The sequence below is a fragment of the Strix uralensis genome, chromosome Z, assembly GCF_047716275.1.
Source record: "Strix uralensis isolate ZFMK-TIS-50842 chromosome Z, bStrUra1, whole genome shotgun sequence".
Classification (NCBI taxonomy): Eukaryota; Metazoa; Chordata; class Aves; order Strigiformes; family Strigidae; genus Strix; species Strix uralensis.
The window spans coordinates 14,303,781-14,329,048 of record NC_134012.1 but is presented as its reverse complement, the minus strand read 5'-3'; the positions used below and the strand labels follow the sequence as shown (position 1 = coordinate 14,329,048).

General features: G+C 42.3%; 2 protein-coding genes across 8 annotated transcripts in view; one reads left to right on the top strand and one right to left on the bottom strand.

The window, feature by feature from the left end:
- Positions 1–227: 227 nt before the first annotated feature.
- Positions 228–10,249, bottom strand: MTX3 (metaxin 3). Of its 5 annotated transcripts, XR_012627124.1 has the most exons (10): positions 10,149–10,249; positions 9,554–9,623; positions 8,007–8,083; positions 6,384–6,476; positions 5,143–5,325; positions 4,919–4,995; positions 3,891–4,048; positions 3,436–3,524; positions 1,923–2,084; positions 228–918 (listed from the first exon to the last, which is right to left on the bottom strand). XR_012627124.1 is itself a non-coding variant. In XM_074856369.1 (9 exons), exons 1-9 carry the CDS (start codon positions 10,227–10,229, stop codon positions 1,977–1,979), a joined length of 936 nt encoding a protein of 311 aa, XP_074712470.1. In that variant the 5' UTR covers positions 10,230–10,249; the 3' UTR covers positions 228–1,976. The 5 variants fall into 5 exon arrangements, 4 of the variants coding, with proteins under 4 accessions (XP_074712470.1, XP_074712471.1, XP_074712472.1 ...); XM_074856369.1 differs by having other exon boundaries at positions 228–2,084; XM_074856372.1 differs by lacking the exons at positions 228–918; positions 1,923–2,084 and adding an exon at positions 2,119–3,156 and having other exon boundaries at positions 3,398–3,524.
- Positions 10,250–13,600: 3,351 nt separating this feature from the next.
- The window catches only part of THBS4 (thrombospondin 4), a 38,899-nt gene continuing 27,231 nt past the window's right edge, over positions 13,601–25,268 (top strand). For 2 of the 3 annotated variants that reach the window (XM_074856276.1, XM_074856278.1), the window contains exons 1-4: positions 15,152–15,277; positions 18,886–19,089; positions 23,180–23,427; positions 24,473–24,578. In XM_074856276.1, the coding sequence (XP_074712377.1) occupies positions 15,190–15,277; positions 18,886–19,089; positions 23,180–23,427; positions 24,473–24,578 (646 nt within the window). In that variant the 5' untranslated portion in view covers positions 15,152–15,189. Of the gene's footprint in view, positions 13,619–15,151; positions 15,278–18,885; positions 19,090–23,179; positions 23,428–24,472; positions 24,579–25,268 lie in introns of those variants that run through there. The other variant, XM_074856277.1, reaches the window with a different exon arrangement.

The following is a 25,268-nucleotide window of genomic DNA, read 5'->3' as shown; positions in this document are numbered from 1 at the left end:
CCTATTTCCTGCTTCCCAAAAGCAATTGTGTTGAAAGCAAGGATTGGTACTGAAGAGCCATGAATAAAATTTAAAATCTGACCTCATGGATATGCTAAATTGTTCCAATTTCTTGTCCTAGCAGTCAGCACTTTTTTTTTTTTATGGACAAGATAAACTTCTTCACAAAAAGCAAGAAAAATGTTCAAAAATCCTAACATAATTTCCATAAAAAACACTACCCAAACTCCACTAAAAATACAGTATTTTAATATTGGAACCATGTCCTTTGTTACAAAGAGATTTTGAAGACTGAGTGTACATATTCACAAAAGCAACAAACTAAGGCATATTCTCCATAGCCATGTTCATAAATTAAAGACTTTGAAAAGACATGTGACTTGATCTCATTTAAACCTTGTCAAGATACTGGCAGTAAAAATTTTCAACGTAGTGGACTGTCAGTTTATACAATTATCTTGAGTATGAGCTAGATTAATTTTGTGTCACTGAAATAAATGATCTAGTAAGATCATGAAGCTTAAAGTGCTCATTAGAAACTCAACATTTCAATTAAGAAATGTTAAAGATATTACATTCCTTATGTATCGAGTCTGAAAGTACAGTATGTACACAATCTACAGTCTTGCCTTTATAAATAGGAAATAATTTATCTATCTATCTCAAACATGACCAGTAGCTGAAAGGAAGCTGAAAGACTATTTTGATTTGGCCAGAAAAAGGAAAAAACAGAACAGTTACGCCATACATACAGCTATCAGAATTCTGTATCCCAAGCGCTGCCATTCTGGCCAATCTCCTTGACTAATTTTCTTTACACCCACTGATGAAGCATCTGCCAGTGTGCTGCCAGTAGAGAATTACAGCATCTCTCTTGTAAGGGATTTGCTTGGGTCTCCAGAACTGGCAAGGCTGCTTCTAAGAGAAAACGTAATGACGTATAAGTCCCTTAAATAAACAGAAGAAATACGCTGCAATATATTAGTTTGCAGAGATACAACAACTCTGAACTAGACTGTCAAACAATAAAAATTTGGACATTTTTAATTTTAGTTTTTGAATTAACTGTAGTGTTTATAAAAAAATAAGACAAAACTAATTCAAAGGCATCTGCAACAAATTTAAAAGCCTACAGCAGCTTTCTTACAAAGCCCTAACCAGTTCCTTTCAATCTGGAGATGCAGTATGTTTGCTAGTCAAGTCCCTTGTCCTGACAGGAGCTAATCAAACTCTCCAGCTCACTACCAGTCCCCTGTGACTTTGACTTAACACTTCTGCAGCATGTGGTATTACCCTGTGCACAGGTTAAGCCTGTTTCACACAGGACTAATACCAGGTACCTGTGAAATGTTAGTATTGTACATCATAGTACTCCCCACAGCACACACGCTTTTCAACAATCCCCCTCAAAGTACAACATGACAAGTTTTCAAAAATACGAATGACCTTAAAACACAAGACCCAAATGTTCATGTAATTACAAATCTTTAACTTCCTCTCATTACTTTTCATTTCTCAGCTTCATTTCATTTTCTTCCCAGTCTTTTCACTGATTTTGCAACTGGACTTCGTAATTTTCAGACAGATACAAGAATATACCCATTCACATACAGTGACATGATTACAGTAAAATCAAAAGCCACAAAATAAAATAATGGTGAACATTCCATAAGTGGAATTTTAACTTTTGGTCAGCGTTTCTGCTAGGCTAAAGGCAAAAATATGCCGTACAACATCACTTTAACATCTGCAGGAATAAGGCTCTTGCTTACTTCAGCCTCAGCATAGTGTGTGGTCAGCCCGAACTATGCAATTTCTTAAAAGAACAGGTAGACTGGAGATTGTAAAGCTGTATTTCTTCCCTACTTCTACCTATTGGAGATTCTTCCCTTGCAAAACAACATTCACATGAAAAAATTTACTGTGGTGCTCAGAAGAGTTGAAGGCAAACACATGTGTATGGGCAACAAAAGCTGTCAAGGTGACAAACGATTCAATGGACTTTCTTCTCCACCTGCAGCAAGCTTGAGTGTTGTTAGCTTTCGAGGGGGATGCTGAGGACTCTTACGAAGGTTGTCATCCATCTGCAGAGAAATAACGAGAGCCCGATCTGGCAAACAGTAGAATATAGATTATATGATTAGTCTATTTGTCAGGACTGTCATCATTAATGCTGGTTTGAGGTATTTTTTTACCCTGTTATTTCAGGCCCAGCCAAAACTGATGCCTTGATTCCTCTCCACTTCCAAATTTGTGCTTGTGTTAGAGCATATGGTGCATCAAACCCAGGGCAAATAGGCATGCTTCTGCTCAAATCATTTCATCAAGATTACTGAAGAAAGCAACATTGCTACCTTCTTCTAAGAGGTCAAAGTTTCAGTTTTGTACAATAGCCAAATGCTATTAGAAAGCAGATCAAAAGTCAAACTGCTAACATCAATGGATGCCACATTCTGGAGGCGCTGGGTGAATTTAGATTAGTTACAGATTTCAAAAGTATTTAATAAAAAATTTGTCATAAGACCTTTTCAAAGACAGGTTAAAATTAATCTCTGAATATAAAGACTTTACATTTTAATAAGAATTCAAGTTAATGCCCTGTACATAATGTGGTATCAAAAAGAGTCTAGTTACTACAGAATAAACAGAATCACAGAAGACAGCACAGGGGAGATCTCCAGAGGTTGTCTAGTCCATCCCATTTATTCAACGTAGGGTCAGCTTCACCTAAATCATGCCTCACAAATAATCTATGTAACCCATTCTTTAAAGCTTCCACAGCCACACTTCAATACCACAAAGAGGAGATACAATCAATACCTAATGCTATAGAAGCTGATCATAGTTAAAGATCTGTTTCATACACTGATCTTTTTCAGGAACAAATGCCTTCTATCCTTCTAGTTAAGTGTTCTGTCTGCATCAGAAAACTAATTCTTCACAAGTATTTTTAACATAAGTTGTATAGCTTTTCATAGGTGTTGAGTGACAGCCTTAGAAACAAAGAAATAAAAGCTAGATGTAGAAGAAGCAGGAGAAAAAGTGACTGTAGGTTAGTGACTACAACATTCAGCTGGGAGCAAGGAGAGTTGGTGATTGGTCTTAACTTGCAGGACCGTTTCTGAGTTTTGATCAATACATTTGCCTTCTCCTTTGCTAGAAGGTACACTTGCAGAAAGACACCCTTCTTTTGATGGTATGCGCACTTCCAAAACAATGTTCTTTTGATTGTAATAGAAACACTTTTTAAGTACAAGGCTTCATTAATTATTCCTTTCAAATGATGTAATATTCTTCTTGCCTGTCTAGACAAAGTAACTCACTAGTGAAGAAGCAATTAAAATAGAATGTCCATTGAACAGTTGCAATGCAAGAGTATCTGTGAACAAGTAACCACAATGAAGCAGGAAAATTAGAGACTGAAGCAAAAGTAACCTTTTCAATCAAGTTGGATTCCTTATTTACAAGCTGTGTGAGTTTCTGCAGATTAGCATCTGCCATATCCTGTCCACCCGGAGAATGGCCTAGAGAGTGAAGGTAGAAGATGAAGAGTGAAAAGGTAATTACAAAAGCTTTTAAATCCTTAAAAAATAAAACCACATTGGAGAGAAAGTTCATGCAGTATTTTTATCCTAAGAAGAATTTAAGTGGAAAAGCAATTCCATGTGAGAAAAACAGAAATGCAAAGCATGAGCCATAGCATAGATACAGGTGTGTTTTGCCAATGATCGACAAGAGTCTAAAATCAAGTATTAACTCTCGCTTTTCATTTTCAATCCTTTCTGCACAACTTTGGAAGTTTCTCTACCTCATTTCCCCACAGAAGCTCTAGCATAAACTACATAAACAAGATTATACATGACAAAAAGGGGGAAAGAAACACATCTTACCTGAGACAGTTAACCTGAAGTAGCAAGTTAAAATATCATCACAGAATCGACACAGATTGGGAAGCTGTTTCAAATGCTCTTGTAACTGTACTCTCGGGAAGCACACTTTATAAATCGGTGCAAGGAAACCAAACACAAAGGCATCCAAGGTGGTAGGCCTGAAAAGAGTGACAAAACAAAAAACCAAACTGACTGAGGTAAGACAGTAAGACCAATATGACTGTTTTCTGTGTATGTCGAACACAGCTCATGACAGAACATAGTCAGCTCTTCTGGCATTTCATCTTTTCATATCAATCCGGTAAATGCTTTGTACAGATATCTACTGGTTTCAGCAACTCTGAACTAGAGACATGCTGGCAAGCTTAAACAGTAACTTCAGCATTAAAATTCAGTCATGCTGTCACATACAGTGATGAACAAGCCACTCTAAAACACATTTCTGGCACCACAAAAGCCAAGCTGTATGCCAGGGAACCAGGATCCTCTCTCATGAAGGTGTCCAACTTCAGTGACTAAAGTAATCCTTTTTAGGACCTGTTGGCGCTATGTTGTTGGCAACATCTACTTCCTGCTCCGTGCACATACCACTGGAAGAGGAGTGTTCCTGGACCTACATGCTCCTCCCATGAAGGCAGTGGCAACACTGCAGGCTTAAAGCATTCTTTCTACATACAAGCACAGAAGGTGACATTGAGTGGCTAGAAAAGCATTCTCTAGAGCTATACTAACTCATCAAGCACCTCACATTTTCATACCAGCTGTGGACAGCATCCGTCTGTCTGTGGAAAAATGAAGGATAAGGGAGACATCGTATTGCCTTAGTCCAAGTATTTCATTTGTGCCCTGTTTGCTCATTCAGATTTATCTGAAAAGCAGGGAGTGAGACATGAAACTACCGTGCAGCACTTTTAACATCCTGGCAGGTTTTTTTAAAAAAAAAAAAAAAAAGAAGTGTTCACAAGGTTATGTGGTACTTGTTTTATTAGTCATTTAAAAAAAAAAAAAAAAAAAAAAATCACACTCACGTATCTCCAAAGAAAAACTGAGATGTTCCCAATCTCTTCGACAGGAGATTTAGGCACTCCTTGGCATCCCTGTATATCTGATGAGACACAAGACTGTCTAAGAGCCCTAGGTGTAGCAAGGCTAGAATGCACAGCATTGTTCATCATTTGACAGTGTGCTAGACTGTTCCAGTTCTTGTCTTTGACAGCACCAAGTTACAAATTCTTTACTACACAACACATACCTGTGCTTCCACTTCAGTGAGACTGTAGAGTGGAGGCCCTCCCCTCGTCAGCAAGATCCTGTTCAGTGCCTCCCTGGACATCTTTCCAGGCAGATACAAACTCAGTGGGAAGGCAATCCTTGAAGCAAACCATGGCTTTGTCACACTGCAGTAATTTTCAGCCTCAACCCAGAAAGTGTGCAGCTGTATCAACACAAGGAAAAATATGACCGAAATCTGCGTAAGAACAGTAGACATCTCTTAAAATTTTGATGTGCAAGACCTCTGTCAGAGAAGCAGAAGCACCAGGAATTATTGTAATTTAAGGCAATCAGGTTCCATAAAGGATTATACTAATTCTTTTAGTGTAGGAGTATATAATTAAGGCAACAGCTACCTTCCGCCTAAAGAACAACAAAAGTATTACATAGACCTATATACATGTGCATAAAATTACATACATGCTCATGATTATATACGTGTGTGTATATATATACACACTCACACACACACACTGCACACAGAAAATATAGTACAAAAAAGGTGCAGACATACAGGATCAGGTTTGAATTATCTAGAATTTTTTTAATGAAATTTTACATAAATCTTAAAAGAAAAGATATTATGAAATAATGAATTTGAAACCTTGCGGGTCAGCTGAAGAGGCCAGCCTATGACATCAACTGCTCAGAATATTTTTTCCTGTACAACTGGAAGCCAAAGTCATTCAAGAGATCCAATGTCTGGGGATTTTTATAGCTCTAATGTAGGTACACTACATTGGGTGAGGGCATGTGGTCATGTGATATTTAGAACTGAAAAATGAAACTACTGACGGGTATTTTAATTTCTCAAAAGTTCTAACTGAACAGTTCAAAAGACTTCCACAGTTGTGCACCCCACATGAAACATACCATATCTTACTCAAAGCTTTTTCAAAAGAATCAAATGAAACACAAAGTGGACAGAATAAGCTGTTTTCAGGATGCTGTTTCCCAAAATGCAACTAAAAGAAAAAACATTCATAGATGCCCTTTTAAAATGTCTTTCATAAACTCATTATTATTATTTCACACCCCACAAACACAGACTTCTTTCCTTTTCAAAAGTTGCTAGGCAGTATGTCCAAAATTGGACTAACAAAGCAAATATATTCCAGTCAGGACTATGGCTGAGAGACTTGACTGCTTCTCACATTGGCACCTCTTGCAGCATTCACTTCCAAAAATTCTGACCACTATAAAGTATTTCTCAATACTTACCAGAGCAGGAAGCAGTTTCTCTTCAAGTAGTGCAATATATGCAAGTGTATCAGCTCCTTGTTTTGCAGACAATTCATAATCAGCATTATATTTCTATGAATTATAAACAAAACCAAACATACTACAGATAGTGTTACACAGAACTTTCCAAAAAGATGATCAATGCAACCCAAAGTTGCTTCAAACTTAACAGCTATCAAGTCAGTAAATGTAACATTTTTGGGGACAGAAATCATGTCCCCATTAGAGTTTCTTTACTTATTTAGGCCAGCTATGTCAAACCTCCTTGCATCTCCCTTTTCCACTTTCCCATTCTTAAGATTTTTGGGCCCTCCTAGTCCCAAAATAACTCTCATGTCTCCTTCCCATTGCTTCCCAAGCAACTGTCCAGTGATACAGAGGCAATTTTTCAGTACTTAGGGATGTAGCAACATGTAGCAACACTCTGGCATGTCCCCATCTTTATTTCTGAAGAAGCATCTGGCACTTAAGCTGCTGTAAGTATAAAAAGGCAAGTGTTCCCTCTTTTTGCTTTTAATTACCGTTCTAAAAACTTAGAAATTGGATGCTAACAATATAAGAGACCAAACGCAGAGCTAAATTAATGCAGTTACAGCTGACTGAGCTTTTAATTCTAACACTGAATCTTTTCAAAGTACATTAAAAGGGTTGATAAGTTTTTCAGGGGGAGAGGAGATTTGCTTAATTAATTTAAAAACAAAAGGTCAGTGCTGACCCTTAGATACCTGAAAAGCAAGCACACTACTGTTATATTTTAACTCAAAGAGGGGGAGTGGGTTCCCAACATTAGGGATTCTTTGGTATTCAAATGGCTACGAAACTTCTGAATTTTAAAACAACTGCCTAAAATCCTACCTCAAATAAGCAGTTTTCAGATTCTGTTTTTCTCCCCTCCAAAAGATTTAGTTTCACTAACACGGCATTCATCAGATAACCTTCTTGACTAGGCAGAAACTGAACTTCTAATGTAAAAGCAGAATAGTGAGCTTGACGACCATCTTAGAAATAAAAAGACGATGCCATGCATACTAGACATCTTTATACTTTGTGAAAAGAAAAATCATATAGCTTTATTCTTTGTAAATAAAACACTAAACGGTCTGCAAAAGGCAAGCAATAGTTGACTACACAGTAACATGATGTGCATCAAAAATGCCTGCAGGCATTTTTATGCTACAAACTATAGAAAAACTATGTAGATTAAGAACAATTCTGTATGTATTAACGATTACCCATTCAAGCAGTTAAAACCACATTTCCCGAACTGTGATATCTTAGGTCTCCAAAGCCATAATGATGTTAGAAGTGCTATAATTAAAAGCAGGGTGCTCAGTGGGAAACTGCTCAATTAAGGCCAGTTTGTTGTCCTTTTCAATTAACAGTTTTCTTGTGCCTATTTTTAAATCTTTCACATAACTAACTATAAACTTTAAAACAGCAATCTGTTATCCACCATTTTGCAATTCTCATCCATGTATGAAAAATAGGAAAGCACTGGGTCTGAACTGAGTTCCAGGTTTCTGAAAGCCTGTATCCATGTACACAGGGGACATGCAGAGTCACCACAAGACAAAGAAAACAAATCTTTTGAAGGAGACCTACCTGCTTTCTTAAGAAGTTTAGTATTTTTGCTGGCTGAGAAATAACAATGTCTTCTGATATTAAGACTGGTACATCTCCTAGAAGGCATAAATAATACAGTCAACAATTTATATGGATGAGTTCTAACATAACTAGAAAGCAATCAGTCACTTCATCTAGTTTCCTTTTCTCCATAGCACGATCTGATCTTCCTAACACATGCACATAAACTAAGCTTTACATACCAGGGGAGTTCTACCAAGTGTATTGTTTCCTTCACTAATAACAATACATTAAAATGGGCCCACATCAAATCAGACTGAAGACAATGTCTTCCGCTGGATACCTGACACTGAGAACCAGGCTGGACTTCAGATGTTCACCTTAAGACAAAAATTCCAGCCCAGTCCAACTGCCCTCTCAACTCATTAACCCCTGGGCTTCTCCTTCCTTCTACTCCAATTTTTCTCTGCCCTTCCCCTCCAAATCCATTTGAACCACCTGTTTTCTCCAGCCTTCCTACAACAACTGCATAACCATGAATTATTCCAGAACCCTTCTGCCAGAAGCTTACTGGTCAGCCTTTACTCACTGAAGGATCAAAGACTGTAAAGTGTTAACATCTCTGTAACGGGGGCTATCTTATAGCACATTCACAACATAATCGCCACAATGAGCCTAACATGACTGTGCTGCTAAATACTACTGAAGAATCAATCATCAGCAACACTATTTGGATTTTTTTAATGGATTTTACATATTTTGGTTATGAAGAAAGCCACTGAAATTTTGGCAAGTACATCCAGCTAGTTCTCAGTATTTTCTGCTAACAGGAAACAATACACCGAAATGCAAGAGTCAAAGGTGGAACATCTGCATGGATACAGTAATGCCTAAACTGATGATGTGCTAAGTGTAAATGACAAGAGGTGATTTTACCTCTCTGAAATACACCAAGACAGTAACTTAAACGCTGACCAAACAGATAAGCAATAAGTATCCAGCATGAAGAAGTCCCCTATGATAACTTATCTTCAACTTCTCGGGCAACTAGGTTTTCAGTCACCCTTTCTAAGTCAACCTCTCTAACTCAGCACAGTACTAAACATCCCAGTTCTTTGAGGCTCACATTCCACTTCCAACTGTACCAGCCCATTAAATTATGTATAATTAAAGAACACTATTTCCATACACAAGTTTAGTTACCATAATTATAAATACGCAAAGTGCAAAAAGCTTAAAAACTTACTTTCACTAAACCATCAATTTAGACTGCCTGACAGAAACAGGTATGTACTTGGCACCACCACTTTGTTGACCGTCTGGTGCTTCACCCATAAGCATTTTAATAAAGTATCCTTTGAGGCCCTTTATTTTCGTCCCACAAATTCATTACACTTGATCCTGTAAGGGCATTTATCGATGTATCATGAAAGCAGGTGGACTTCACTGGGGCAGGTTACACTCATGATCACAAAACCAAAGCAAACTCAGAAACAATGCAGAAATTGGAACCTGTACTTATAACGTCACTATGACTAAAATAATAGAAAACACAAAGATGGTACCTTTCGGAGCTCTCCAAGAGCTATTTATCGTATTCAGTGTTAGGGGAGCACCAGAAAATTTGGCATAAGCCTGCAATAAAGATTGAGGGGGGGAAAAATCCAGTCACTATGTGTAAAAGTGTAAGATACCACTTTAAAAGTTGTTTTAACCAGCTTTAGTGCTCTAATGCGTTTCTAGGAAATGCTGCCCGTTAGGGCCAAGGCCTGGCAGCCGCCGGGAAGGCACGACGCCCTCGGAAGGGGCAGCAGCCCTACCCGCGGCTCCACGGGGGAGGGACGCAACGGCCCACGGCGAGGCGGCTCCCTTTGGGGAAAAAAACGGGCTCCGCGCCGCCCTGCCAGGCCCCGCCGCGGGCCCAGTCGCCGTCGCTTCCCGCCTCGGCCGAGCGCGGCGGCAGCGGCGGGGCCCTCGCCCGGCACAGGCCCGGCCTCAGGGCGATGAGGGCGGGCGCGCCCCTCGGAGGCGGCGCCGCCTCTCTCGGGGCAAGCGTCCCGCGGACAGCCGTGCCAGCGGCAGGCAAGCCCCGGGGCGCCGTCCGTCCCTCCCGCCTTCCCTCCCTTCCTCCCGGGGCGGGTGGCGGCCGCCGGCTGTTACCATGACGGTTAGTGACTCCGGGTGCAGGGACGGCAGCCCCCAATCGCCTCCCCAGCAACTCAGCTCCATGGGAGCCGCCATCTTGTCCGCCGCCCGCGCCGTCCCGGGAGGCGCGGCGCTGCTGCCCTCGCACGGCGGCTCCCGAGCGCCCCCGGCCGCACCTCGGGGAGGGAGAAGGCCGCGAGGGGCGTGCGCGCCTCAGGGGCCGCCAACGCCCCTCGAGCCCGTGTGGCCGAGAGGAGCCGGGAGGTCCCCGCGTAAGGGTGTCCTGCCCTCCCCATGTTGACCGCCGGCGGCTGCCGAGGCCGCGGGCGAGGCTGCTGGAGGCGTCGCTGAGGGGAAGGGGCGTCGGCGGCCAGGAGCCGTTGCCCTGTGGGGAAACGCCGCTCGCCCTAAGGCACCATCGTTTCACTCGTGAAACTCGGCGGCTTACGCGACCGCATTGCTGAGAACCCCAGCTCCCTGGCTCTGTTATTCACGCTGAGTTGTGACGTTATACAGGACCAAAAAATGTGGCTTTCGATAAAATGTGAAGAACGGTCTCAGCAATTTGGCTTTAAAAATAACAAACTCTGATCATATGGTACCAGTTTTGACCAGGTTATAATGATAAACCATTCAGTGTGGTTTTTTACTGTGGACCTTTAAAGGCATCAAGTTGTCAGCTGTTCCATTTCAGCGTTCGTGCAGACATGCCACAGCACATCTAAATACTAAGTCAAATATTTCTTTCCATCCCTCCCACACAAGGAAAAAATACCGCACGCTGATTTTAAAAAAAACCTGCACTGACCACCCTTATTGAGGTCTTCTATCCATGAAGAGATGTGGAGAGCAAGGGCAAAGCTACATCTGTCTTCCCCCACCCCTCAGATCCATGGTTTCAGATCAAGAAATTTGTGGGAGAAAGTGTCATGACAAAAATCTATGACACAGATCTGAGTTCATTCTGCTCCACTTTATGAGGAACATGGAAGAAACACGTATCCGTTTTTTTCCTCAGAAAAACACACCACTGGCAATGTTACTAGTAGCGAAAAAAAAATTTTTTAATAGCTACATTACATTTCCTCCTGTAAACAGGTACTTAAGGCACATATTCTTAAGGTCACCTTTCTAATCTTTTCCTGTCTACAGGGACCAGCTAACTTCTAGTCAGTCTGTCCAGGTACTTTGCTTTGGCCTGTTCACCATGTGATCGCCTTGCTGAGATGTGCAAACTCTGGAGGCAAGGGTGGCTCCTAACAGCTGTTTCTATATGGAGGATAAGCTAGTTTATGGCTCTTAAGGCAGGCTCCAAGAAGGGTTAGGAGATAAATAGGAGAGTAAACTTTCTTTGCAGTGCCTTAGGGCCCAATTCATCTCTGTGCTGTTGTGGAGGCCAGAGCAACAATGGCAAAAATGCAATCTGCATCTTTCCTCCCCCATCCAAAAGCTCTTCAGGAACCTTTTCCTCTTGATTGCCCGAGTGGAATTCCTATTAGTGTAAATGAAAAGTAAATAGGTGCATTGAGAATGGATATCTGCCTTGACTTGAAAAAGTGGGGCTTCAATTTGTGTTTCTGAAAAAGCAAAACTTCTGAAACCCATGTTTGAAATCTTATGTTTTACAGAATTTTTATGAAAATGTGGCAGGATCAAACCTAGAAGTATCAACATAAATGTGGAAGGATATGGTTTAGAGCTGATATTTAACTTGCATTAAGACTTCTGTATCATAATTGCCCATGAATCCTGATTTTTAATCATCCATATAATTCCATAAAAGCAGTGAGTCTGCTGATGCGTATTAGGAGCAAAATATGAAAGCTTAATTAAGCAGCAGGGATTCCTTTCTGCTTTCCCTACCCCATTGCTTGGAATTTAACAAGTCACAAACACTTCTGTAAAGCAAAATCTATAATGTTGCAGCTTCTCTGTATGCTTAGAATTTTACTGGTTTATGTAAAGTAAGCAGGACAAATATTTTAATGGTTGAGGCTTACTTGCAGATCCTATATAAAATATTGCAGTCATGTATTTCTGTAAGAAACTTCCTTACAAGATGTTACTGGCTTTACGAAAGTTTCTTGAAAACACAATGTCCAATAATCCCGTTTTGATTCTTGTCCAAGATACTAACCTCCAGTAAGTTAAGGTGGAGTTTATACTTAGAGAATATACAAGAGTGAAAAGGCAATAGCTACTATTCCATTGTTTTTATTGAAAATTACGATTAGAAGGTCAAATATCCCCTTCCAGACAGCAGATAAATATTATACTTTGTGAAAATCCCTTAAAGAAGGTTGTGCTTGAGTGCAAAATCCCCTTCAGTCTGTAACATACTCCAATAATAAAACTCAGCATGGAAATGAAACTCAGCATAGAAATTAAAACTCAAAAAATTGCAGTGACCATTATGTGTACTGGCTAAGTTCATCTAAACAGGGACTTAAGCATCTGCTTATATACATTGTGAACGGGTTCCCTTCTGTTACATTGTTTTGTGCAGCATGCACCGTTTGCCAAATACTGCTTCCATGTGCATTCTTGGTGAGTAAGTACGAAGAATAAACAGATGTAGAGCAAGAACAGAATATGGCCCTCACAAATCTAACACTAACAAGTATATAATGCTACAAGATCCTCCTCCCATAGGAGGATTTCCTCCCAGTATCAGTGCAAGAGACTCCTCTGTAGTTAAATCAGAACTGAAAAATTATTATTTAATAAATATTTTTGAAAGAGAAGGGAATTTTTCAAGAAAACATTTTCTATGTTTTGGTAAGTAAATTACATAATAAATGGTTGCAAATAATTGATGGTGTTCCCTTAGATAGGTGAAAGCAAAACTTTACTATCCTTTTATCCCCCTTTTTTTTGTCAGCTATAGTTACTGAATAATACAGAACTGTCATGATTTTGCAGACCTTTATGATGTTTTCATGTAAGGCATTTAAGCCTATGTCTTCAAAGAATGATCTTTGGTGATGATGGGCTTCTCCTTAATAGACAGTAGAGCAACATCAATGCTGCTCTATGTCCACGTATTAGCCTCTCCAGCATCTGTGCTGTCTGCATCCTTTTAGGGTGGGGGTGAGTTCTGAACTGAGACTTCTTTCTAAGGAGCTTGTGGCACTGTAAGTCCTTCCTTTTTCCTTTTTTTTGTTCTACATCCTTGCCTCCTGCTCTACCCCTTTCAGCCCCACTCTTTCTCCCTGCTCCATAGCACTCTGCACCTGCTGCTTTGTTTTTCTCACTCCACTGTGCAGTTCCTGCCAGCCTGCTGACACTGCCATATCATCCTGTCATTTTCACTGCAGGGGCAAGGATGGTGGGAGTGAAGCCAAGGCGTTTCTTATTGTGTGGAGACATATACGGAAGAGCAGCAGGGTGAGGAGGAGCAATAGCACTGTGCTGGGACACACTGGATATGGGGACGCACCCTCCAGCCTGGAGATGGGCAGAGGAAGAAATGAGCAACTAAAAGAGTGGGTCAACACTGTTACACAAATAAGCTAAGAATCAGGGTGTGTTATAGGGTATACACCATGCAAAGAGGGCAACTAAAGGGCATGTGAATAGAGATCAGCTGAAGGTATTTGAAAACCCCACTGCACCTGCACTGGAGAGGAGCCCACATCCGTGCTCTGCGCAGCGGCGGAGCTGCCCGGGCAGACCCTTCGCAGCACGCTCCACGGCCCCAGGCCCGCAGCGTGCTGTGTCTTGCCGTGCACACAATGAGCCCCCCAAGGGCTGTTCTCTGCGGTGCTCGTTAGCTGTACACGCCAAGCCTGATGTGACTGAACATTAATCAACACTCCTTTTCTCACTTAACATAAAATTTGCCTCCTATTGTTGCCCTTCTTTTTATGATGTAGATACTATCAGACAGCTCCAGCTATTGCAACTGTGTGCTGGGTAGCAAGCTGCGAGGGGGCCAGGCATGGCTTTCTGGGTTTCTTCTGACATTGCAGTGGTTTGTCTGCAGGGCTGAGGCATGCAGAGCAGCACAGGACAAAGAAGGCCATGCAGCCAGTTGGGAAGCCCACCATGTGCTGTCAGCTCCTGAGTGGGAGAAGCACCTTGCAGCTCTTCTACTGCAATGGGGACCCGCGGGAGACCCCTTCCTTTGCAAGCAGAAAGCATGGGGAGGGTGGGATGGCCTGCCTGATGGGTGGTTTCACATGGGCATGGAAGAAACTGGTTGCACAGCTGCACAGCCCCAAAGGGGCTTGTTCACTTGCTCCCTTTCTCCTGAGCTTTCTTAATGTCATCCATGCAGAGGCTGGAATTTTCTGGAGTAGAGGAGAAACAATGGGATAATAACATTCTGGGGGCACACACAGTACTGAAAACTGTCGTTGAAAGAACGTTTTTTTAAAACTGACTTTAAGTCATCAGGTTTGGGAGGTTGTTAAGACAAGCAACCTTTCCCAGTACCCTCAATCTGGTCAGTTTGAGGTCTCCCGGTGCTCTCTAAATGAAATGGAGAAGTGGATGGTACGTTCCTCACTTTGTCAGTCAGTCTTCTAGAAACCCCCCTTGCCCCAGTCTGCCACCTGCACGACCCCTTTTGGTGACACTCTCAGGAAAAGCGATGAGTTAAGTTCCTACCAAGACCAAGTCTACACACCAGACCATCCCCATCCTTTTTGAATTCAAGGCCATTAAACGCGTTTCGGTTTCCAGGGCTCCTCAAAGGGAGACTCCAGCCGGGATCATGACAGGCGTTGATCTTGCTGGACCTCGGCAAGGTCTCCAGCTCTGCCCGGGCTCTGACACCCACCGACGCCGGTCGCTCCCGGCTCGGGCCCCGGCGGTTCGCTCCCTTCTGCTCCACCCCGGCGTTCGGCCGTTCCCCGCCGCGACCCGCGACGGCCCGGCCCTACCCCGGCGCAGCCCCCTCCCGCCCCCAGGGGCCGGGGGAGCCCCGGCCAATGGCCTGCCGCCTGCCGCCGTCCCTCCCCGGGCCCGGGGCCGCGCCCGTTAAACGGCGGGGTCCGCAGCGCAGCGGTGCGCCGTCCTCCGCCGCCCTGCCCCGGCCCGGCCCGCGGCCGCCATGGGGTGCGAGCGCGGCGCCGCCCTGCTGCTCCTGCCGCTCGCCCTGCAGCTGTGCCCGGGCCGCGCCGCCCCGCCCGCCCCCCGAGGTAAGGGCCCCCGCTGCTCCTCTTCCCTCGGTTTAGCGAACCCGGCCTTCCCCTCCTTCATTCGAAACGGCTTCGGGTCCCGTCCCGTCCTGAGCCCTCCCGCCGGGAGCGCTGCGCTGGCCGGGAAGGGGAGGCTGGGGAGCCGCCAGCTCCGCAGGTGCGCGGGGAGCCGCAGCCGGAGCCGTGGCGGGCGGCGGGGCCGCCCCTGCCCGGCGGGGCGCAGGAGGTGCCCGCGGAGCCGCCCGGCGGCCCGGGCCCGCGGGTGCCCTCGCCCGTGCTTTGCCCCCCGGACTTGCGGTGGGAACTGGAGGAGGTCGCGGGGTAGCCGTTCCATCGGCTACCTTTCCCCCCCCCCCCCCAAATCAGCAAAAGGCGGTCTGATTTTACAGGGGTGCTGGTAGGTGTTTTGAGCGTCTGAAGAGCACTTGTCCAGTTGCAAGTTCTCGTAAATGAGAATAGAATTGTTAAGCCATGAAAACCCGTTGGGAAAACTCTACTTCATAAAGCGCATAGGAAAACAAGTACCTTCTAAACCCAGCATTACTTTGGCAATATTACGTATTAGTAAGTCAGGAGCTGCTTTATTTTAGAGCATGCATAAAGTGAGTGGTATCACTCTCCAGGAGCGGCTTGTGACTAGTGCTCAGCTATTGACTGCAGCAGGTAGTGTAACTTAGTGCCACTTCAGGAGCCTTAAAGCTGCTCCAGGTTCTCTCTGCATTTTCACCCTCTCCATTTGTCTTACCAAATGATGTTTGACATTTTAATTAGTTATTCCTTAGTTAAGTGAAGAAGATAGCAGACTAAGCTGCATTTCAAAAAGCTGTTATTATCCTTGATGTAAAACCATTTCAGAACATTGTCATATTGAGAAGTAGGGTATTGCCCTATTTTAAAAAATAGAGGCAGATTTCCAGCTTGAAAGGAATGGTGGCTAGTGAAAGACCCCAATCTTAGCATGTGAAATTTTCACCTTCTTACAGTCAGAAATCATTGCCATGGGGTTAGGGTTTCACTCCAGGTGTCTAAGCCATCATCAGTTATCTTGAAAAGTGCTGAACAGCAGTGGAGCAGTGTTTATGGTTATGGTTAGCTGTGTCTGGAGAAGAACCTTGGAGGGTCTCAAAAAGCTGGTGTGACATGGCAGCAGAATTAAAGGAAAGAAAGGGTCTTTTATTTTGAGTTCCATCCTCTCCTGTGCGATTAATTTCATTCCTCTGTGCCTCCTCCTCTTAGGGCTTCCCGTCATGTCTTTTAGCTCCCATCTCAAGAGCTAGCCTTGGTGGTTTGAGGCAGATCTCCAGAGAGTGGTTTATCACTGTCTTAAGGTGTAGCTGATCCCTTGTTAGCATTTTCATAGGAGGGTGTGCAGCTCCCTTCTGAAAACCACAGAAAGCAGGCAGGGGAGAGAATTCCTGGTCCATCTCATGAGTGGGCTTGCTTTAGCCCAGTGGGTATGCACATTTCGTGCTCAGAGGCATGTCTGAGTCCTCCCTCTTACTGCATGGATTGAAAACAGCTGTTTGTGCCTTTCAGCTTTGGCAGTCCTTTTTTATCCATTTGTTTTCAAGTCTGCCTTTCCAGGGAGAGGAACAAAAAAGGATGAGATTCTTCTAAAAATGAAATCTGAAATATTTGTGGATCTTTTTTCTTGTTTCTTCCAAACAGGCAATTGTCTCTGCAAGGTCTAAGAGCTGTATCTCTCTGCCCATTCTACTAAGGATGTAAAATGAGTTTTCATAACCCCGTTGCTCTTCTGCTAGCCACTTTTGCTAGCATGTGTGTAATTTATGCTGACGGATAGATCTGGTCACGTATTGCATCTATGTGCTAGTCAGTGAAGATATCCCAAGAAAGAGTTTGATAACATGGTGCCAAAGGATCCAGTAGAGGCAGTGTGCTTTACAGAAGACAACTACCAAACCAATTTGAGCATTCATTTCAAAATTTCAAAAATTTTGATAAATGTTTATTGAAGTAATGTTAGACACACATTTGCTGGTGTTTAGTCATTACTTTTATAGTATTTCTCCTGTATTTTTAAGTGTTTGAGTCTAGCAGAGATTAATTATTCTCACAGGAATTGATATAAAATCAGACAGTAGACCTAGAAGGACTAGACAAAATGTATAGCTGTATTTTGTGCTGTCAAAGACTTAAGTACTGTATTGCAGTGCTCCGGTTGAGAAGATGGACAGTTGTATTTTTTGAATTATTACTACTTGCAAAATGCTGTTGTACAGAGCAGTGAGTTGCATTTCAGTCTCTTGCTTGGGCAATTGCTTTGCTCTCCGTGTGATACATGTGATGAAATACCCAGCGTTTTGCCTCTTCAGTGTGGGTCACTGATTTCAGTGGGAGCAGTAGTTGTCCTGGGATACTGTAAATGTGAGCTGAATGAAAGAGGAATCTTTTCACCAGATCCGTCTCATATATGTGTTTCTTAGTTGTTTGGAAACAGTGTTGTAAGTGCATGCAAATCAAGGGCCTGATTCTTTTTATATTGTATCCTGAAAACTCTCAGAGAGTCATGGTATCCTTGGACCCAATACAAGTGTAGACATAGGCAATATTTCAGTGGCTTCATGAGATGAAGGGAAAAAATATCTTCGTTTTTCTTTTTTGGAAATGTCATTTGTGTCTAGATGAATGGATGCTCCAGGATGAGCAATGGAAGGAGCACGAACCCAGGCTCTGATATAAGGGAACACTGAGGAGAACCCCGGTTTGCTGTTTCAGTGCCATATAAGGGGGGGGTAGCTGACGTATGTACAAGTACAATGTTAGACTCTTTGCTGATGCATTGTTCAAAAATAAAAAGAAAAATTTGAAATGGCTTTCACTATGCCTTCAGGGTTATTTTTTTTGGTCAAGCCTGTCTGTCTTTATTATCTGTGCCAGAAGGGAAAGATGAGTCTTATTTATGTAATATATCTTCTGAGAAATCAGTGAAGTGAGAAGGAGATTGTGAACATCATATTGCTTACCTGGCATTTTAGCATTTTAATTGGTGCCCTGTAAATACCATCAAAATGGTTCTTAGGGTAAGTACACTGGAAATCTGTCTGAAAATTCTGATGCTGGATCCTCGGTCTAATTGAAATATCAACACAACCATCTGAATTTATGAAAGCAGAAATAGGTTAAAAAGCTTTCTGCTGAGAGAAGAATTTTAGACATCTACCTGAAAATATTTGAGTACCTCAATTTGAAGACTAGATATTTCTCTGTTAGTAACTTATCAATAATTCCTTTTAAAAACTGCTAAAAGATGATCAGTTGCAACAAAATCTATATGATATTTTGATAGAATCATAGAATAGTTTTGGTTGGAAGGGACCTTAAAAGATATCTAGCCTAACCCCCCTGACACGGACGGGGACATCTTTCACTAAATCAGGTTGTCTAAGATGCCCTGCCCATGCCAGGAGCATTGGACTAGATGATCTTTAAAGATGATCTTCAAATTGTTAATTTTTGGTTTTGTATTATTTATTTTAGGACAACTTGGGTTCATTTTAAAGTATGTCTGGTGGGTGACTTCAGACTACATTCTTCTTTGGTCATTATTATATTTAAATTGCTGTTGAAACTCACTTATTTTTCAGTTTTTGATCTTCTTCCATATTCCAACAAGGGAGTGGTAATGAACTTCTTGCAACAAGCGCTTGGTGATCCTATGCTGAATGAAGTGTACTTGCTCTTGACATTTAAACTGCAGCCGAAGAGCACAGCCACCATATTTGGCTTGTATTCATCAGCTGACAGCAGCAAGTACTTTGAATTTACGGTAATGGGACGGATGAATAAAGGTGAGTTGTTTGGAGTATGTGGAGGAAAACCGTTGGATCTGTAGTTATTCGTGTGTCACAGATGAATGTTGAAAACTGTGTGATTAACCTTTGTGCTTGAGTCATACCTGTTGCATGCTGTCACTACTTAGGCCCCCCTCTCACAAGGGAAAAGTGTTGGTCGCATCATCTCTCTCTCCCCTTCTCTTTCCTTCTTCTCCGTGGATGCTGCTCACTCCTGGCCAGGGGAAGCTGACCTTACAATCAGCTGGTATGTTCACTCTGCCATGGACTTGCTCTGAGCAGTGTTGAGAAAGGAGGAAAAAGAAGGAGTATGGAGAAAGGAGTAAATTTGGTTTTCTTTTTGTTTTTCTTTTTTCCTCTTTTCCCTTGGGGACAATCACTGGTTCTTATTACTCAGGAATGAGAGGGACACACGCACATGCTGCCTCATGCATATGAAAGGCAGGTTCTTGTTCTGCTGACCTTGAAGGTTAGATGTGACTATGCAAGACAAACATTCCTAGCACTTACAGGATCTTTTGGGTGAATTAAAGTGTCTGTTCTCTGTTTATTGGAATCAGTTAATCAGGATTCAGAGTAGGAACTTCAGCAGACTTTTAGAAATTGAGAGCTTTCATAGGCTAGATCTAGGATATATTGCAATTTTAAGGTTCAGCGAAAAATTGTCGAACAATGTAGGTTATTGTTGCTCCATTGACTGCACCACTGCTAGGATAATTTGCTGCTGCAGATGTTGTAATTGGGCAGCTGAGTCTAATATATTGAGAAACTCTACTGAGATACGTAGGAAATATACATAGAAAAATTATTCTATATGCGGAAGAAAAGCACACCTTTTGCTTGGGAAGTGTAGGGGAGTGAGTTAGATAAAACATTGTTAGCTTCACCAGGTCTGCCAAAATCCTTCTGAGGTCAGGGAATAAGAACTTTTGGGCTATGTGTGTGTGGGTAAGACACGGTCACACAGCCTTATCAGTAACTGTCATACAATTCCTAACACCTATTTACCTCATTGCTAAATAAATGATAGATCAGACATACTCCCTCATACACACAAGTATGTGTGTAAATGTTATACATATATATAGGAATGCATATGTATACACAAAAATACGTCTATATATGTACAATTTTGAACCTACCAAACTCTTCTCTTGGTTTTCAAGAATACCTGTATGCCTGATGGTGGTTACTGATACACTTTAACTACAGACTTAGGCCTTCTGGTGAAAGGTTACATGGCTTCTTCTGGGTTTCTGCTCAGTATGTTAGTGTTGTATTTGAGAAGTGTCTGTGACAGGACAGTGGCATATAGATAGGCAGCTTGAAGAAATTTATCCTGTCAGTGACCAGTTTTGAGTAGATTGGGGACATCTGTAACCTACCTTTTGTAAAGGACTGATCAAACAGAGGGAAGCTTTTCACAGCAAGGCTGTTTCATGGAGGTCTCTTTGCCTCCTTATTACTTTAGTGCACCTTGTTTAAGGCATATGACAGTGTGCGAGTAAGCAGGCAGTGTTTTCATGTGTGGTTTCTCTGGAAGTGTTGAGTGTCCCATATGGCTACTTCATACAGTAAGTTAGACCACATCCAGGAGATCGTCACGTGAGCTGAAAGTATGGAGTGTGGGGGCTGTTTGTGATCTTCTCAAGACTGGAGATCATTGCCTAAGTGGTGAGCCAATGTTGGCATCTTAGCAAAATGCTAAATGTCTACAGTTTTGGAAGGTGTGTAGTGCTTCATCTGCATGGTATTTCCACTTCCGCACCTAAATTTGATCTAAGAAGCCCAAAAGTAGTTCTTAGTTATCCTTTAAAGTGCCACATTCGAGAGTGTTCTGGTTTTGTTGTGGTATACTTGGTAGTAAAATGTTCATAACGCCTCAATGTTTTTAAAGCACAGACCTGAATTACTGGGCAACTGCTCAATTTGTTTTGGTTAGACCAATGTACTTTTCAGAGCCAAATAGCATCTGTGGGTTTCTTGTCCTTTTGAACAATTTCTTTATGAAACAAATGGCAGTAAGTGCATGAAAGTGATGTAACAATTCTATGAAGCAGTTCCTATTTACTGGCAGGATTAGTAGTTCATTGAAAATCCATTTCTTAGTACAGGTGAGGCACTTACTCTCATGAATGACAGTGTAGAATATCCTAGCAGCAAACATGTAATGCAGGGGCTTGGATGAGTTAAATCTTATGGAGGCGGAGGCTGTGGTCCAGCAAAATCTCCCTTCAAAAGCCTACTCTAGTTTACCAGATGGATATTTGGCTTTGGCTGAGGAAGGAATACTTGATCCTCCTTCCAAGCCAGACTGCTCCTTGTCCTGAAATTATTCTGGCAGGATCCATTCTGGGCCCTGCCACCGTCTCCTCTTTCTTTCCGTAGCTTACTGCTGTGTTTGGTCACTCTGAATGCAGGGCTCAGACCTTACTTTCATATGACCAGGCACGCGTAATGTTCACATAAGTAAAATGCCTGCAACGTACTCTGTCTTGCCAGATCTTTGAGTTTACCAAGAAATGCAACCTTTTAGCAAGTTACTGGTGACCTCATGCACCTGTGCGGAAATCTCAGCTCTGGCAGTGTTCTCACATAGACAGCAGTGAAAACATTCCTGATATTGATCACAGCTGCTGAGACTTTAGTGCTAGTGTAGACTTTAAAGATGGAGACATACCCTGCCCCGTTCCCCTGCTGGTATAAATCTGGATTCTTCTAGTCATTAGACTGAGTGATTAGAAGAATAGTTGGGAAGACGTACCCAGTAACTCAGAAGGTCACCAACAAACAGAGGCATCAGAGAGGATACCTTAGTAGTGGAGAGGTAGGAGGATAATTTGTTAAATGAATAGAAATGGGATAAGTTCAGTAGGTGTTACTAGCTCTGAAGCTAATAAGAGTTTTTCTGTCCACTATATCCATAATTTTTAGTTGACCTCATGTTAAGGTGTTTCTTGAAGGTCAGAGTATTTCTGAGCTCTCACTTGATGCAATAGTGGCAGCTCTCTGTGAACTTCAAACAGATGTTCACAAGAGCCAGCACTTAACTGTTTAGGTGCCCGGTGTCTGTGCAGCTTGACTCCTCCATGCACGTAACTTATCATGGGGGGATAAGGAACATGCAGGCTGGTGATCAGTGGGATCTTTGAAACAAGGTGTGTCTGATATTTTAGAGTAGTTATAGGCTGTCAGGATGCACTCAGATCATTGCTTCTGCAGATATGCATCCGGAGAGCCAGAGAGAGGTTTTGTGGAGAGAACTAGCTAGCTGGTCTAAGAGATTTAGCTTGCAGATCCTAGCTTACCAATCCAATTTCCTTAGGAAAGAGATGCTTTTTTCAATATTACACAGCGTGTAAGAGGTTTTGTTTGTCTGCTGTTTTGTTTTTTCGTGGTGCATTTTACTTCATAAAATGAGAATTTGTTGTGTGAATTATCAAGTAGGTCATTCACTCATGCCTTAAAAAAGTCAAGAGAGGGCTTAGTCATCTTTAAGGGTGGAGTATGTCTTTTCTGCATTATATTTTGTTTTTACTTACTATTTGTTACAGAGAAATGCTTGGAATCATGCTTCCTTTGGTTTCTTTAAGGATGCATTTGGATACACTGTCAGATGGCTTCACTGAATGCAGTATGCATCACTGAAACTGATTTTTTTTTTTTCCTAGTTGTACATTTCCACTACAGAGTATTTCTAGGTCTATCAGATATGTACTTGCCAGAGTACTGACTGCAGGCTGTCTGCTACACCTTTTACATTTGTCACTTGTATTTTAGCATGTTATGCCCTGTAAGGTGATGTTAACTGGTTAAGCCAGTTAGAGAGGCCTGGACAAAACAGTGGAAAACACTGTGCAGACAGCAATGATTTCCAAATGGGGAGTCACATGAGAGTCCTGGTAATCCTGTTCTGAGAGTCAATGTCCCATGTATGATTAGCATTTATATCTGCATATGGGATACATTTACAAAAACTGACATGTGGAAAAATATGAGAGCAATTACAGACTTCTACAGGATCTTCCTTGATCAGCCATGGGTTATTTGCTAGCCTCTGATAGTCCTTCTGTATATTTTGTACTAGTGGTGCTGCGCTATCTGAAGAGCGATGGGAGGTTGAATTCGGTGATCTTTAGCAACATCCAGCTGGCTGATGGGAAACCCCATGCTGTCATCTTATGGCTGAGTGGCCTGCAGCAAGGTTCAAGCACAATAGAATTGTATCTGGACTGCCTGCAAGTAGGTGCCATTCAGGACCTGCCAAAAGCATTTTCAGCACTGTCTCAGAGGTCGGCAGCAGTAGAGTTGCGCACTTTCCAGGAGAAGCCACAGGTGAGCGGGAAAACTGGGAGCAGGCTGAGCATTTAGAGGGGTCACCAGAGATCCCCTGGATCACTGAATTCAGTCCTCACAGCAGCCAAGCTCTGTACAATGATGATTCAGTAATACTGAAGTGTTGGCTTGTGAAATAAATGTAAATGTATGTTTCCTATGGAACAGGTGAAATCTTAGCTTCAATGAACCCAGTAATAGTCATGCTATTAATTATAAACACAATTTTTAGCTTATTAAAAAACCCCCCAAATTGCTGCCTCACTTCAGTCTAGGTGTTTCTTGGGGACCGGACTTTTTGCAAGGACTTAGCTGATACAGTAAGGGCAGCTCTTCATCAGCTTCTTACAGCTGCTCAGTATGAGCAACTCTTGGCTGTGTGTGTTAAAAAGACAAAAGAAGGGGGGGACTCACGTGGTGCAAGAGGCCAAGCCCCATGTGTTTGCCTGCAATAGCTTTTCTTCCTCTGTCTGCCAGCCAGTGGTTGGCATAGCAGTCCGAAATAAACAGTATCTTCCACAAGCATTTTCCATCATTATTAATCCAAAATATGCATTAGAAGATGCAAAGACATTCTGCCCCCAAGGTTGCCCTCTTCCTTTATTTCATTGCAGGCTTGAAAATGGGCCTGTTTATATGGAGAGTCACTAAGGTGCCCATATTCCTGATGTGAATGTAAACATATTTGAGGGGGGGGGGGGGGGGGAGAAAGACTGCTTTGGATTCAGTTCAACACCACAAAAAATTCTTATATGCCACGAATATAAAAATATGTGAACTTCCTGGTATGTGAGATCATATGAATTAGAATAGTAAAAAAAGTTCAAAATAAAACCACAGCTATGTGAAAATCTTCAAGGCAAAGATTAGGGATTTTATTACAGTTCAGACGGTGATGGGTGGTCCTGAAGGGAATGGTGTAGGAACACTGCATGCTTGGGAAATGGAGAACCTTTCTAAAAAAATTAATTTACTTTGTCTGATATTTCACATTTTTTCCATTGTTGTATCAGAATTGTAAGCTCTGTTTTTCTCATGAGTCCAGGATACGCTAGATGAGCTGAAGCTGGTAACTGGAGGAACACTTGCACAAGTGGGGAACCTGCAGGATTGTTTTCTTCAGCAAATTGAACCTGTTTCTCAGTACGCTGGTAAGGCCTGCAACCAGGAGTTAAAATTGTTCCTTAGGATACCAGTGCAAAGAAGCTAGTGTGATGAATATTAAAAATCTGGAGAAGCACTGTAGACAAGTAATAACAATTCTTTAACTGAATTACAGCCATGATAATTTCCTGTAGATGTTTTAGAAATAGTTCAGTTTAGAGAAAAAAGAGTCACTGCTGCTGGTGATAAAGCAATAAGTTGTTCTAGTGAAAGAGTTGTCTGTAATGTTTAAAACAGGCTTTTTAGCCTAGTTTGGAAGACAAAATTTTGTGACCATGATCTCTTTGTGTGAACTTAATATTTTAAGTATTCAAATTGCAGACAGGAAGTAGTCCTAAATGTGGTACACTGCTAGAGGCTTGGTGAAAATAGGCGGATGGATAGAGTAGCAAGACTCAACAATGTACTTATCCACGTGGCTAGTATTCATCTTTTGTTGATCACTGGAGCGTCTCAGAGAGGGAAGGAACAAGGCGTGGAGAGGGACACAGGAGACTGCAGGGAGTGTTGGTGCTATGGCCACAGAGCCTGCAGGTCTGCGTGGCAAAAGCCATTGCAAAGTAGCCACTAGTCCTGCTGCAGGTTAGCTGAGGCTTATCACCTGCTGGACTGGAAATCTGCTCCAAAAATCAATTCCTTTTCTGCTTTGCTGAGCATTACAGAGACTGAGCTGGGAA

Bases quoted from the DNA above. Each gene is read 5' to 3' on its own strand.
- MTX3 (XM_074856372.1), bottom strand. From the start codon at position 10,229: ATGGCGGCTCCCATGGAGCTGAGTTGCTGGGGAGGCGATTGGGGGCTG. The intron at 8,084-9,553 runs GTACCATCTTTG...TATGCCTTCTAG, and splicing joins CTCTTGGAGAGCTCCGAAAG to GAGATGTACCAGTCTTAATA. The intron at 4,996-5,142 runs GTATGTGTTGTG...GTGTCTCATCAG, and splicing joins TCACTGAAGTGGAAGCACAG to ATATACAGGGATGCCAAGGA.